The sequence below is a fragment of the Lepidochelys kempii genome, chromosome 12 (genome assembly GCF_965140285.1).
Source record: "Lepidochelys kempii isolate rLepKem1 chromosome 12, rLepKem1.hap1, whole genome shotgun sequence".
Taxonomy (NCBI): Eukaryota; Metazoa; Chordata; order Testudines; family Cheloniidae; genus Lepidochelys; species Lepidochelys kempii.
Genome location: NC_136391.1, coordinates 5,788,674 through 5,803,335, shown reverse-complemented (window position 1 = coordinate 5,803,335; position 14,662 = coordinate 5,788,674). Strand labels below are relative to the sequence as shown.

The 14,662-nt window shown below is 54.0% G+C and overlaps 2 protein-coding genes across 3 annotated transcripts in view; both read right to left on the bottom strand.

The window, feature by feature from the left end:
* Positions 1-1,125, bottom strand: part of ATP6V0D1 (ATPase H+ transporting V0 subunit d1) — an 82,971-nt gene extending 81,846 nt beyond the window's left edge. Inside the window, exon 1 of one of the 2 annotated variants that reach the window (XM_073307282.2) lies at positions 874-1,125. In XM_073307282.2, coding sequence (XP_073163383.2) covers positions 874-1,003 — 130 coding nt within the window. In that variant the 5' untranslated portion in view covers positions 1,004-1,125. The remainder of the gene's footprint in view (positions 1-873) is intronic. The other variant, XM_073307281.2, reaches the window with a different exon arrangement.
* Positions 1,126-5,131: 4,006 nt separating this feature from the next.
* On the bottom strand, positions 5,132-9,914 carry AGRP (agouti related neuropeptide). Its single transcript, XM_073308439.2, has 3 exons — positions 9,740-9,914; positions 8,131-8,225; positions 5,132-5,609 (listed from the first exon to the last, which is right to left on the bottom strand). The coding sequence occupies exons 1-3, from the start codon at positions 9,912-9,914 to the stop codon at positions 5,418-5,420; spliced, it is 462 nt and encodes a 153-aa protein (XP_073164540.1). The 3' UTR covers positions 5,132-5,417.
* Positions 9,915-14,662: the final 4,748 nt, after the last annotated feature.

Below are 14,662 nucleotides of genomic sequence, written 5' to 3'. Positions count from 1 at the left end.
CAAGCCCCCCACACAATTGGCCAGGCTTCTGCACCTGTCCCAGGCGGCTCAGCTCCGGGGAAACAGGTGGGGGCCCCCACAGGTGGTGGGAAGCAGAGACTGCCCAGAGCGGGAGGTGCCCTGGGGTCCAGCCAAGGGGCAGAGAGAAGCCGCGAGTGGGGCCAGGGGGTGAAGAGGAGCCCTCAGTGGGCAGGCCGAGAGAAGCAACTGGTGGGCGGGTTAGCGGGGTACAAGCAGAGCAGGCTGGGGCCCCTTCTGAGCATGGGCCCGGCTCCATGGTAAACCCGGCACTGTAAATATCCTATGCTCTTAAGCTCCAGTGAAGCCTTTGGTCTCCAATATCTAATAGCGAGTTCCAGTGGTTAACTGCACAAGCACGTGTGGCCTTTGGTGAGCTATAAAATCTGCTCCTTTCAGTTTCTGCGAAGGCCCCTTGCTCTTGGGTTAGGCGAAGGGTGAGGAGCAAGGGCCTTACCCGCCTTGCCTGCCCCAGCCCCCGCCGGAGGGTGAAGGCCACTCCCGCCCCCCACCTCTCTGGAGCCGGTGTCCTTTCGGGCGGGGGCCTGCCCTCCCCGGGCACAGGCCGTGCCGCAGAGCAGCCCCCGCCCCTCGCCGGGCCCGTGTCTTGGGGGGGGAGGAGGGCGGCTGGATTGCGGAACCGCCGCGGCTGGTGGCCCGGATCGGCCCCCGACAGAGAGCCGCTGCCCGGGGCGCCCCCGCACAGACCCGCCGGCCGCAGCGGGCAGAGGCCGGGGCCGGGGAGGGGCCCAGCGGGCAGAGGCCGGGGCCGGGGAGGGGCCGGGCCCAGCGGGCAGAGGCCGGGGCCGGGGAGGGGCCCAGCGGGCAGAGGCCGGGGCCGGGGCCGGGACTCACCCTCCAGGCTCTCGCACTGCACCAGGTTCACGTAGTCGCCCTGGCTCAGCACGCCAGCCTTGAAGCCCCGCACCAGCCCCTCCAGGTAGCCGCTGTCCACGTTGAAGTAGAGCTCGGGGAAGCTCGACATGGCGGCGGCCGCGGACCCGGCTCGCTCCCGGGGACTGGGGGACCGGCCGCTGCGAATCACGTGACACGCGCGGCGCTCACGTGACGGAGAAGGGCGAGTGGGGGGCGGGGGAGAGATCCCGGCATGCGCCGCGCGGGGCCGCCCCCAACCAGCCTAGCGCCGAAGGTGCGAGAATCATTGGCCGAGGAGCCCCCAGGGAGGGGGGGCCAGGGGGCGGGGCTGTTGCAGGGGAGGGGCTGATGGGGGCGGGGTGGAGGCAGGGGAGGGGGCGGGGCTGTTGCAGGGGAGGGGCTGATGGGAGCGGGGTGGAGGCAGGGGAGGGGGCGGGGCTGTTGCAGGGGAGGGGCTGATGGGGGCGGGGGTGGAGGCAGGGGAGGGGGCGGGGCTGTTGCAGGGGAGGGGTTGATGGGGGCGGGGGTGGAGGCAGGGGAGGGGACGGGGCTGTTGCAGGGGAGGGGCTGATGGGGCGGGGCTGGAGGCAGGGGAGGGGGCGGGGCTGTTGCAGGGGAGGGGTTGATGGGGGCGGGGCTGTTGCAGGGGAGGGGTTGATGGGGGCGGGGGTGGAGGCAGGGGAGGGGGCGGGGCTGTTGCAGGGGAGGGGTTGATGGGGGCGGGGGTGGAGGCAGGGGAGGGGGCGGGGCTGTTGCAGGGGAGGGGTTGATGGGGGCGGGGGTGGAGGCAGGGCAGGGGGCGGGGCTGTTGCAGGGGGCGGGGTGGAGGCAGGGGAGGGGGCGGGGGTGGTGTTGTTGAGGGCGGTGGGTGTCGCTCGCCCTGGTGTAAACAGAGGTGTGTGCTGTGCTGTGCTGTGCTGTGCAGGCTCAGGCCTGCATGTGGATGCCCCTCTATGTGTCTCTTTGTGTGTATTAGAGAAGCACAAGAAAATCCTGCCTGCCCTGTGGAAGTAACATCTCATTCCCCGCAGTGCCCTGATCACTGTGCGCGTGTTGCATCAGCTGCTCCGCCGTCCGTCACCCGTGTAAGCGCTTCGAGGCAGGGACCGTGTATTAGCATGTACAGCAGCTCCTGCAAAAGCCCTCCCATCCTGGAGGCGCCTCAAAGTCCTCCTGGGACCCTGAGAATTAACGGAGCTGTGCAGAAGGCGGAAATTCCATTTCACAAACTATTTCAAGATTTCAAAATGTGGCTTCATTATTTCAAACAAAAATTGAAAACAGTTGGTTAAAAAATGTCCCAAAAGGATGTTTCAGCATTTTTAGAATTTTCCCCCCTCCCGCTTGTTCTCCAAAATTTTGATGAAATTGACACAATTTCACAAAGCGTTTCAGTTTCAACAGAGCTGCATTCTCCAGTGGAAAGTGGTTCTTCCGAAGTGTCTCCAACGAGCTATAATAATAATAATTAATAATAAATTGACTTCCCTGCCATGCTGTAGCCCTGTCTGTGCCCCTACGAGTATGCTCAGCATCTTCTGTGCCCAGTCTGGGCCTCTCTTAAGTCAATTGTGACTTTTTTGTGACATACACAAATAGGGTGAGAGAAACACTAAGTTCATTTTCACTTGTCGGTTTAGATTAGTCCTTGCAAGAATACATTAGGCACATTACTATTTGTCCTCCGCAGCATTGGCTTATATTATACACATGCTAACCAGTTCTTTCTTCCTGGCAGAATTAGCCTTGGGTGCAACAGCAGTTGTGGGAGAGGGGATCTCTCACAGCGTTTGTACCACTTTAACAATTTAGAAACCGATGTAGTTAAATTGGCACCATCCCCTACTGTGCACACGGTCACACCAATCTAAAGGTGCTTACATCAGTATCCTCACTTTGTATAATGAGCCCGGTTGGTAGATTCATTATATGGCTCCTGGGTTAAGTCTCAAGGAGCTAATATAATTCCTGGTTTTAAGAAAGGGGGGGGAAGCGATCAGGGAAAATACAGGCCTGTTAGGTTGACTCCAAGTGTGTGCAAGGTCTTGGAAAAAATCTGGAAAGAGAACGTAGGAAAGGGCATCCAGGGGAATGATAACTGGGATAAAATTTAACATGGTTTTACCAAAGGTAGATCGTGCTAGACCCACCTGATCTCCTTCTCTGAGAAGATAGCTGATTTTTCTAGACAAAGGAAATGCAGTAGGTCTAATCTACCTGGATTTCAGTAATGCATTTGATAAAGCAAAGATTTTTGCTATAAGCTTGAGACTTATCAGTTGGAAGTGACAGAGGAGAAGAAAGACCTGGGTGTATTGGCTGATCACAGGATGACTATGAGTCACCAAGGTGGCCATGAAAAAGGCTAATGCAGTCCTAGGATGCATCAGACGAGGTATTTCCACTAGAGACAGGGAAGTGTTAGTACCATTATACAAGGCACTGGGGAGACTCATCTGGAATACTGTGTGCAATTCTGGTCTCCCATGTTTAAGGAAGATAAATTCAAACTGGAACAGGTTCAGAGAAGGGCTACTAGGATGATACGGGGAATGGAAAACCTAACTTATGAGAGGAGACTCAAAGAGTTTGGTTTGTTTAGCCTAACCAAACGAAGGCTGAGGGCAGATATGATTGCTCTATATAAAAACATCAGAGGGATAAATACCAGGGAGAGAGAGGAGTTATTTAAGTTAAGCACCAATGTTGACACAAGAACAAATGGATATAAACTGGCCATCAACAAGTTTAGGCTTTAAATTAAGCTAAGGTTTCTAACCATCAGAGGAGTGAAGTTCTGAAACAACCTCCCAAGGGGAGCAGTGGAGACAAAAAAACTAACTTGTTTCAAGACTGAGCTTGATAAGTTTATGGAGGGGATGGTATGACGAGACTGCCTACAATGGCATGTAACCGATCTCCGACTGCTAGCAGCAAATATCTCTGATGGCTGGTGATTGGACACTAGATGGGGTGGGATCTGAGTTACTAGAGAGAATTCTTTCCCAGGTGTCTGGCTGGTGGGTCTTGCCCACAGGCTCAGGGTCTAACTGGTCGCCATATTTGGGGTTGAGAAGGAATTTTCCCCCAGGTCAGATTGGCAGGGACCCTAGGGGGATTTTGTCTTCCTCTGCAATGTGGGGCACAGGTCATTTGCAGGTTTAAACTAGTGTAAATGGTGGATTCTCTCTAACTTGAAGTCTTTAAACCATGATGTGAGGACTTCAATAACTCAACCAGTGTTTAGGGGCATAGGCGCCGACTACTAGGGTGCTCCAGCCCTGGAGCACCCATGGGGAAAAATTAGTGGGTGCTCTGCACCCACCAGCAGCCAAACTCCCCTGACCCCCATCCCACCTCCTCCCCCTCCCCTTCCCCTGAGCGCGCCACATCCCCGCTCCCCTGCCTACCTCCCAGTGCTTCCCTCCGGCTGCCGCCAAACATCCATTTGGCGGCATTAACACACTCGGGGAAGCAGTGGGGGAGGAGCAGGAACATGGCACGCTCAGGGAAGAGGCGGGGCCGGGTGGGGATTTGGAGAAGGAGTCGAAATATTGCCAGGGAGTGGATGAAGTTGGGGGGCAGGGACTTTGGGAAAGGGGTTGGAATGGGGGTGGGGAAGGGGTGGCAAGAGGCGGGGCCTCATGGAAGGGGTGGAGTGGGGGCGGGACGGGGGAGGTTGAGGACCCAGGGGAAAGAGGGGAAATTGGCGCCTATGGTTAGGGGTCTATTTCAGGAGTGGGTGGGTGAGGTTCTGTGGCCTGCAATGTGCAGGAGGTCAGATTATCATGATGGTCCCTTCTAGTCTTAAAGGCCACAGTCTATGAGCCCGACAGGTCTGCTCTACATCACCGTGGTGGCCTTGTGAGGATTTTCTTGAGGTCATCTGTTATCAGACATTATTGTATGAGACCATCTGTGTGCCATGGAGGATTGCTGCTCCCCCGAAACAGGAACCACTTCTGCTTTCCAGCTGCACCACCTCCAATGTGGAGAGAGCACTTTGTGAAATTCCACAGACTCCCATGCCACAGGCAATCTGGTGGAAACAGGACACATATGACCTGGCTCTCAGCACTCGCACAAGACTGATAGCCCCTGCCTTCCCCAGCAGTCATCTCTCTGAGAGATTTCAGAGCAGCAGCCGTGTTAGTCTGTATTCGCAAAAAGTAAAGGAGTGGCACCTTAGAGACTAACCAATTTATTTGAGCATAAGCTTTCGTGAGCTACAGCTCACTTCATCGGATGCATACTGTGGAAAGTACAGAAGATCTTTTTAATCAGACACAGGGAGGTCTCTGTAACACGCTTCTCGCTAATGGGCATGAAGATACTTGCTGTTTCCTGCTAAAGGAGAATATCCCTGTGAGAGGCAAAGAAAAAGCCAGGGGCAGAACAAGTGCACTTGGTGACCCTATTTACTAGCAGGTCGTTTATTGGAACTGCAAAGGGTACACGGGCGTAAGGGAACCCGGTTATTAATCCAGGGAGCGAGAAAAGGGGGGCCGGGGAGCACGCCAACGCTAGTTCTTGCCACACAGGAGCGTGGCGCTGATTTTCCTGCAATAGCAAAAGGCATTGAAGAAGCGGCAGTAGCAGGTGGCACAAGGATCACAGCAGGGGAGCTGGTGCCCAAGGCAGGATTCCAGCAAGCGGACACATCTGCGGGGAGCGCGCTCCTCTCGGCCCTGAGCCTCCAGTGCAGCAGACAACACCTGCAGGAGGAGCAAAAGAAAAGGGGTTTCATACAGGACAACCATGCACATGAATGGCGAACCGCTCAGTGTGTCCTTGGGACCCCCGTCAGCATGCTGTGTGAGGGCGGAGGTTTAAACATTTGCTGTGCTTGCACTGAAGTTGGATTGATTTGGGGGTGCTGCACGTTGGTTTCATCAGGTCTCCAGAAAGGGACATGGAGCAGGTACACAGGCATATGCCAGAACTGGCTCCGCGGGGGAAAGAGAGTGCCCTGAAGATGATATCCATTTACAGAGGGTCTGAACCACAATGTCACGGTATGTCCCCATATCTCCAGGGAAGGGTACACAAACCTGGTGAGTCTGGCCTGGAAGTCCAGGCCCCGTATTCTCTGCAGCAAAGTCCCCAGACTCTGGTGATATTGGGTGGTAGCTTCAGATAAAAGTGAGGTTTGTAGATGTAAGCAATGTCAGGATGAGCTCCACCCTGACATCTGGTGGTGAGGTGTGGCAAGTTGTGGAAAAGAACTTCAGGGGCTGATCTCATTTGCATAGGCACACCCACCCCACCTAGAATGAGGCCATAGCTGCCCAAATGGTCACTTTGGCTGCTGTGGGATCCCCAGTGTCTCTGTTATTGGGGCAGGAAGAATAAATTGTTATTACCCTGATTATGGGAACTGTGCTTGGAACTGTACTTGGCCTTTTGCTATGATGGAGGGACTCACCATCAACTAAGTAGCACTCGCTAGGCAAGGGTCATGGGTTCCAAAACTCTTGAATTGAGAGAGGTTGGGGGCAAGTATTAATACTTGGTGGCATGGGCCCCTTGGTGAGGGCCTTGCGTGCTAATTGCACTTCCTCCTCTCTCCACTGTGGAATATCAGAGCTAATTTTGATTCCATTAGGAGTCTAGTTACAGGCTGCAGAGCTCACTGTGGGCTAATGGTGCACCAGCACTGAGGCTCCCCTAGTACAAGCTGAATTCACCAAAGAGCTGAACTGACTAAGAGCTGAAATCACTGAGTGTTGTGTTAAGTAGTGGGGGACCCTGAAGAGATATTGTGGAGCAGTTTGCGGGAGGGCTGGAGCGCCTTGTGGACAGGCTGGTGGAGCAGTTCGTAGGATGGCGGGAGCTGCTTGTGGGCCGCGGAGCGAAGCAGTTTGTGGGGTGGCTGGTGGAGCGGAGCAGAGCAGGAGCTGTGGGGCGGTCAGCTTCAGATCATGCAAGGTGTCTTTTACTCCCACCCCCATCTCCACCCAGGTTGGGAGGTAAAACTCTGCAGATAAACTTTTGAACTCTGGGGCTGCCCTGACCAGGGACAGAGACTTTTGAGTCATTGGACTTTGGGTGATTTGGGGTTGCTGGACCCAAGAACCAAAGGGAAATGTCACGCCCCAATTTGCTTGGGGTGGGTTTTTTGCTCATGGGTTGTGTTATGAATCCTGTTGGTGGTGTTTCCCCAACATAATGCCACATTGTTTCTCTCTGTTATTAAAAGGCTTTTTGCTACACTCAGACTATGTGCTTGCGAGAAGGGAAGTATTGCCTCTTGGAGGCGCCCAGCGGGGTGGTATATATTTGTCCCAGGTCACTGGGTGGGGGCTCGAGCCAGTTTGCATTGTGTTAGTGGAATGGATCCCCTAGATATGGAACCCGGCCCTTGTTGCTGCCAACTCTGACGGGCAGAAGGGTTACATAATGAATTAACCATGTAAACAGATAGTGACCCAATCCATGCAGCAGCCTCCAGACTGGTTATCTTGTTATTGATTTCAATTTATTTTATACTCGCCTCACATTTTAGTTTTCAGTGGATTTCTGTATTGACAACCCATAACACACCTCAGCAGTTGCCAGGCATGGGAGAGCTGAAGGTTTTAGCATCGGGGATGATAGAGATAGTTAGGGCTTGGGGCACACAGAGACTGTGAGGAGTCATTTGCTGGATGTTTCTACTAAAATGATCAGCGGTGAGACAGTGACCAATACTGACATTTAAACTGTCATCTTTAGGTTTGGGAATGAACATGTCATTGAGCTGAATGGTGTAATTTGCACCTCACACAGCGCTTGTCTCAGGCTCTCTACAGACTCAGGCAGACAATCCTGCATCTGTTACACTAGAATCATGTGTAAGATTTTCTTCACAACCATGAAAAGTAGCAATGAAATCTCAGCTTCTTGAGCACAAGAGCATGGCAGGGAGTGAATTGCTCAGCGGTAGACCACTGGCCTGTGCTCTGCAGGAAGTCAGACTAGGTGATCACAGTGGTCCCTCCTGGCCTAAGAATCTAGGAATCTGTGACATGTCTCAGAATTCATCTAGTCTGGTAGAATCTCCTTCCTTAGAGGTTTTTAAGGTCAGGCTTGACAAAGCCCTGGCTGGGATGATTTAACTGGGAATCGGTCCTGCTTCGAGCAGGGGGTTGGACTAGATGACCTTCAGGGGTCCCTTCCAACCCTGATATTCTATGATTCTATGATTCTAGTCAGTGAGACGATGTTAGTAACCCCCCAGGGGTCATAGGAAGTTACCTCTGGCTCCAGTACACTGGCTTCCTGCATGAGGTCCTCATCAGCTACACGGAGCTCCATAGCCATCCTGTCAAACCCAGGTCTTGGTAAAGTCCCTGTGGAATACAGACAGGGTGAAGGACGCTGCTGATTGGCTCCTGGGGACTGGCTGAGCCAGAGCTCCACTCCGACCCGACACCCCCTGCCCCCACACACACACACACACTTCTCTACAATCCAGAGTGAAGGGGGACAGGGAGAGATTAAATGGTCACAAATGTCACTAAACAATGATGAGCCTCAGAGGTGCAACGGACTCACCAATCTGGGACAAGTCTAAACACATACAGAACGGCTCCCATCTGCCCACCACCTTCACTGGGTGCGGCCTGCAGATCTCAATGCCCCAGGCTGAGTCCCATGGGAAAGAAGCCCCCAAGATCTCGATCATGCCCTTCCTGTGTTAGCTGGGAGCCGGTTGCACTTCTCCTGTCCAACAACTCAGAACCCAGGCTCAGGAGTGACAGAGCCAAACAAGGGAGAAAAAGTCCAATATTGTTACACTCTTAGTTATTGTCAGTCACAGACGCAGTAAGGAGATCCTGCAGGGCAGGAGGGGATCTCCATCACCGCCCAGTGCTTCCTGCAGATCCCCGTGCACAGGGGATCGAGAAGATCCTGCAGCAGGAGGGAATCTCCATCACCGCCTGGTACTTCCTGCAGATCCCCATGCATGGAGGATAGGGGAGATCCTGCAGGGCAAGAGGGGATCTCCATCACCGCCCGGTGCTTCCCACGCAGATCCCCATGCTCAGGGGATAGGGGGGATTTCTGCAGGGCAGGAGGGGATCTCCATCACCCCCGGTGCTTCCTGCAGATACCCACATACAGGGGATGGTAGGATCCTGCAGGGCAGGAGGGGATCTCCATCACTGCCCAGAGCTGCCTGTAGATCCCCGTGCACAGGGGATCGAGAAGATCCTGCAGCAGGAGGGGATCTCCATCACTGCCCAGTACTGCCTGCAGATCCCCATGCACAGGGGATGGGGGGATCTTGCAGGGCAGGAGGGGATCTCCATCACTGCCCAGTCTTCCCTGTAGATGCCTGTGCGTGGGGAAAAGGGGGGATCCTGCAGGGCAGGAGGATCTCTATTTACCTCATAGGATAACATGCAGTAATTTGCAGAGTCAGCCAGGTATCAAGTTACAAGTCTGGGCGTGGCTATGCTAATTAGGGGATGCAATGTTGCCATGGAAATGACTAAGCTTGTGAGGGATGCTGTGCCAACCAGGGACCGACTGTGTTCCTGCCTTGTGTGAGTGAGCTGGGGCAGGAACAGAAGGGTGAGCCATTTCTCCTGACACACCAGACCCTGGGTGTGGTTCTGAACATCACACCCCTCGAGGGAAGCTGGGCTCTCCCAGGACAAGGGGCTGCGTTTCTTTAAATGGTTCCGCTTTTCCTAGGCTCATAGACTTTACAGCCAGACAGGACCGTCAGGATCATCTAGTCTGACGTCCTGCCAGTGAACTGGAACGAAGCAGCAGCACTGCTTGTGGCCACTGCCATGTGCCAATTAGCTCACTGCTCATTGCTCTCATCGGGGAGGCAAGGCAGCTCAACACTCACCTGCGGGCCCCACGGGTGCCTCCTTGAATTTCTGCAGAAGGCTGGGGTAGCTGGACTTCTCTGCCCCATCCAGAATGGGGCGCAACTCTGACAGGTGGCTGCTGCTGAGGTCAGAGGTGAGGATGGCCTGGATTCCCTGCAGCACTCCCCAACCCAGCAACAGCATATTCAGCATGATCCCCCAGAACCTGCACAACAGGAGGAGGATCAGGAGCTGGGCACAAAGGCCGAAGTTCAAAAAGTCCGCTCTGCGGGCTGAATGATAGGACATGGCTTAAACACAAGCTCCATTCCCTGGTAAATTAATCACTGAACTGATCATCTCAGGTGGACACTGTACTAAGAGGGAGGGTGCCTGCCTGCCTGGCTGGCTGCACGGCAAACAGGCAAGGCCTAGAGTCGCTCACCATGTTTATTCACTTGAACGAAAGACGAAGAGCCTGAGCACTGGGAATGGACTCTGGATACGGTACCTGCACTCGGTGGTGGCAACTCTCCTGATTTCATCATGAGTCTCATGATTTGTGTTGTATTTCTTAAAGCCCCAGCTGCTGGAGTCAGCTGATCGCATGAGAATCTTAGCTTTCATCAAAAAAAGAAAAGTAAGCTTCCAGCCTTCCTGGTTGCAAAGAAAACCTTGGAACCATGAAGTGACTCCCCTAAAGGCTCAGGAACTAGAAGACAGATAAAAAGAACCTGGCTGGTGTTTTCAGGCTGAGAAGATCCCATTTCTCTGGTTTGCCTGAATACCCAGACAGGCCTGCCATGGCTTAGAGAGGAGTCCACTCTGGCGGGGGGCACCTGGCCTAGCTGCTACTTCCAGGTTCCATGACTTTGCCAGCTGCCCGCCAGTCCTGCCTTGTGATTCACACACTGCTGATGGAAGGCAGCCTTTGGCCTGGGTGAGCTGCACAGCTTCACAGATGCAGCTCAGGCCACATTGTTCTCTGAGAGGATGAACAGTTTCCAATGAAGGGATCCCCAAATCTAGGAAATAGAGGGCCTGGGCACCCCAGCCCTGACTCGCTAAAGAAAACAAGCATTGGCGTAGGGGACTCCTGAAGCCCTCTATTTCTTCACTGGAAACCGTTCATCCTCTCTGAGAACCATGCCACCTGAGCCGTGTCTGTGAAGATGTGCCGCTCACCCCGCATGTGTAACATACCAGGATACAATCCAGACTAATGAGCCGCTGTGGCACCCGTGCCCTGCAGCCTTGGGTGCCCCACAATGCCTTGCTGTAATAGCAACTCACCAACAGCCTTCTAGCATGCAAGCCACGCCCCGAGTGTCCATGTGTGACTGCAGCCTGACAGCCACACTTGGGTTACATTCCGGCTCTCAGTGGCCTTGGTTATACTGCAGGGTTACCCCAATACACCCCAGTCTTAGATCTTCCTCCAGAAATGTATGTCCTGTACCACCCAGCCCTCTCCTGGACAATACAAGCTATGTTAGGTCCGTTATTTCTTTAAAAGGAACACTATGCACACAACTTGCCACCCCAAATGGAGTTTCCCAGACCCTTCAATTTAAACGCACTGGATTAGATAAAACAATAAAACAAGTGTGTTAATTAGAGAGAGAGATTTTAAGTGAGCACAAGGAATGAGGCATAAAAGTCAGAAATGGTTATAAAGAAAATAAAGATAAAACTCTACTGGTGCCTAACTCAACAAACTATGTTAAATTCAAAGCAAAGTTTTCTCACCACCTGCTTTCAGCAGTCTGACTGACCAAACTTCTTATGGCAGGAGCCCACCCCTAGTCCAACAGCTGCTTCCTTTATATCCCTTTAGGTGCAGTGAATCAATGGGCAGGGGGAAAGCGGGGTGTCCCTTGGGGTGTTGGTCCCTCTTATTTATAGTTTCAGTACCCATTTTGAAAAATATTTTCAGCTGAGAACCAGGAGACAAAACGTCTGTGTGGAAGGATGTTCCCTGCAGCTTTGTTCTCACCTGTTTGCACTTCCTTTGTCTCCCCTTCCTGCTTGATGACTCAGTTTACTGCTTAAATGCACACTAAGCAGAGCACACGTTCCTTTATTTGCAACAGACCCGTTTGCCAACCCCATGTATTAATAACACCATACAGTGGAAGCTCACAGCTTCACTTACAATCTTGCCACACATATTTTCCCAGGACGATACTGACCAGCAAGTTACAAGTTTTCAAAGGGTACCTTACAAGGCATACTTTGTGCAAAGGTTAGTGTGTCAGGTGTGAATACAGGGGAGCATTCAGTCACATCGTGTTGTCACAGGATACATCTGAGATGTTTGCTGGTGTCCACTGCCTGCCTCATTAGGAAAGCTATTGTCCTGGTGGGCCAGAAAGCTCCATGGGACAAGCAAACAGACCTGCTGGTGAAGAGGGATTATGAGGCCTCCGATCCAGCTCTCAGAGCCATTCCATTGGTGTGATCACTTCTAAGGCCACTCTCCCTGGAGTTGCCTTGGGCTAGGCACCCTTTCTTCCCAATTTTCCTGACAAACTGGGGTCACCAGGCATTGACTTGAGTCAATAAGACAAATGCAGACACCTCGACTCACTCACAGTAGAGACCGCTCTGGTTCTTGGTGCCTCTTTTTTAGGACATCTCGTGTGATGTCCCCTGTGTGTCATGCTGCTCTCCCCAGATGCTGTGAAGAGAAAGACTCAGCTCCATACCTGGGATATGGACTGCAAGTCCTGTACCCAGGACCTCACAGCTCCATTCAGTGGGAGACCCCGAGCAGCAGCCTTCCGTTAGGGAACTGATCTTGGCAGCCTCCAGTTGCTCAGTGAGGAAACGCAAGGGGGTTGTTTCCTGCTAAGGTACAACTGCAGGGCAGGCTGCAAGCACCCCTTCCTCGAGCAGCCACAGTGACTGGGTGGCCAGCCAGTGACAGGCCTCCTCTCTGCCTGTTTGCACCACGTCACAGTGAAAGTTGCCTCTCCCCAGGGGATTTGGTCGAGGTGGTGTCCTCCCATCGGGTCTGTTCTAATGCCGGTAAATGCTTGGGGGGGGGGGCGCTCATCTGGGGCAGTCCCTAGAGTTCTTGCCCACTTCGGCTGTTTCACAAGTGGGTTCTCGCCCTTCCCAGACAAGTGTCTTGCTTTTCTCCAGAGGGCACAGCTGGTTCAGTATGGGGGCATTCATCCCATCCCTAAGAGGAGTGGAGCCGGGGAGAGTGCGTGTGCTGCTTCACGGCCTTTGTCCCTCTCACTACCCATCTTGCACCCCCTCCTGAGAGAGGACTCCATGGTGCAATTGCCCCAGCCCCCAAGCTCAGTGCTGACCCCTCAGAGACACCTCAGACTCCCATAAATTAGACACATTCTCTTCCAGGGGCAGGCTGTGGGGCAGGGCAGGGACAGGGAGTGGGCAGGCTGTGGGGCAGGGCAGAGAAGGGTATGGGGCAGGGCAGAGAGGGGGCATGGGGCAGGCTGTGGGACCAGACAAGGAGGGATGTAGGATAAGCTGTGGTACTGGGCAGGGAGGGGGATGGGGCAGGATGTGGGTCAGGGCAGACGGGGCATGGGGCAGGCTGTGGGACCAGACAAGGAGGGGTAGAGGATAAGCTCTGGGACTGGGCAGGGAGAGGGAGGGGGCAGGCTGTGGAGGGGGCATGGGGCAGACTATGGGGTGATTCCCGGCAGCCTGTCCCACCCCTCACGTCATCTTTGATTCCACACAGCCCACCACTCAGATCATCCCTGATTCCCCGCGGCCTTCCCTCCACAGCGTCCCCATACCCCGTGCCCTGCCCTTCATGTGGTCCAGGATTCCCCAGGGCCAGCCCCTCACATTGTCCCTGGGTCTCTCACGTCTCACCTACTCCAAGGCAAGGCAGGGTAAAAGGCTCCCATCTGCTTCTCTCCCTGCAGGTGCAGATGAGGCTCAGCTTGCCTCTGCGCCTGAGTGTCACAAACAACGTGGGGAAAGCTCCTAGGGGAGCAAAGCAATAATGGGGGGCCAGAACGGAGTTACTTAAAGAGGAAACCGAGGAAACGTTGGCAGCGTGGGTAACAGAGCACTCGGGACGGGGCGGTTTCCCAAGCAGATAAATCAGGCCAGAGGTGGAGGAGGAATTTCTAAGATTGGAAGTGAGGGAAGAACCCAGGAAGTGAGGTGAAGAAAATGGGATGGAACAAAATAGACACCGAATATGGGGGGACCTTCCTGCCAGGGCATCGTACTGAGCCAGTGAATTGTCTCCTCAGGGAAGCATTGGGAGACTAGTTCCTTGGCATATGTAAAACAAGCCTAGGCAAAGCCCTCCAGCTCCCATTCCCACCCACCACCTGTGGGTGCATCTCAGTCACCTGTTGCCTCTTGTTGTGATCTGGACCAGGAGCTCTTTGGGCAGGAACTGGCTTTTCCCTGTCTGTCTGTGCAGCACCTGGCACAATGGGCTCCAGCTCCTGGACCAGTCCTTTTGGGCACGACTGCACTGCAAAGAGAACACTACAAAGTCCCTCAGGTGGCAGAACGCCCGGCTGCCCCTGGGTGGATTAAAGGGTTCCACGCAGGGCTGACTCCACCTTTCTTTCACTTCTTTGACCCCTGCACCCAGGTATCATGGAACTAACTCTCCCTTGCTGCGGCACATCGGGGTGGTTTGAAAAGCCATGTAATCAGCACTGGAGTGGGAATCACACGGAGCCCCCGGCTCTCTGCAGTCCAGCTGTCTCAGAGCAAATTCACCTGTTCTCTTGTAGCGTTTCCATTCCCAGCAGAATTTCCCCACCCCGTTCACTGTAGAACTCCCAGAGCTCTGCCCTGCTTCCAGGAAACCTCCACAATAGAGAGCGTCTGAGGAAAGTCACCATCTGAGAGCAGCATGCAAAGCCCTGTGAAATGCATATGCACACCCGCACTCCATCTCCCCAGGAGTGTAACACCACCGCACCCACAGCCCGGTCACCATGAGTTTGCAT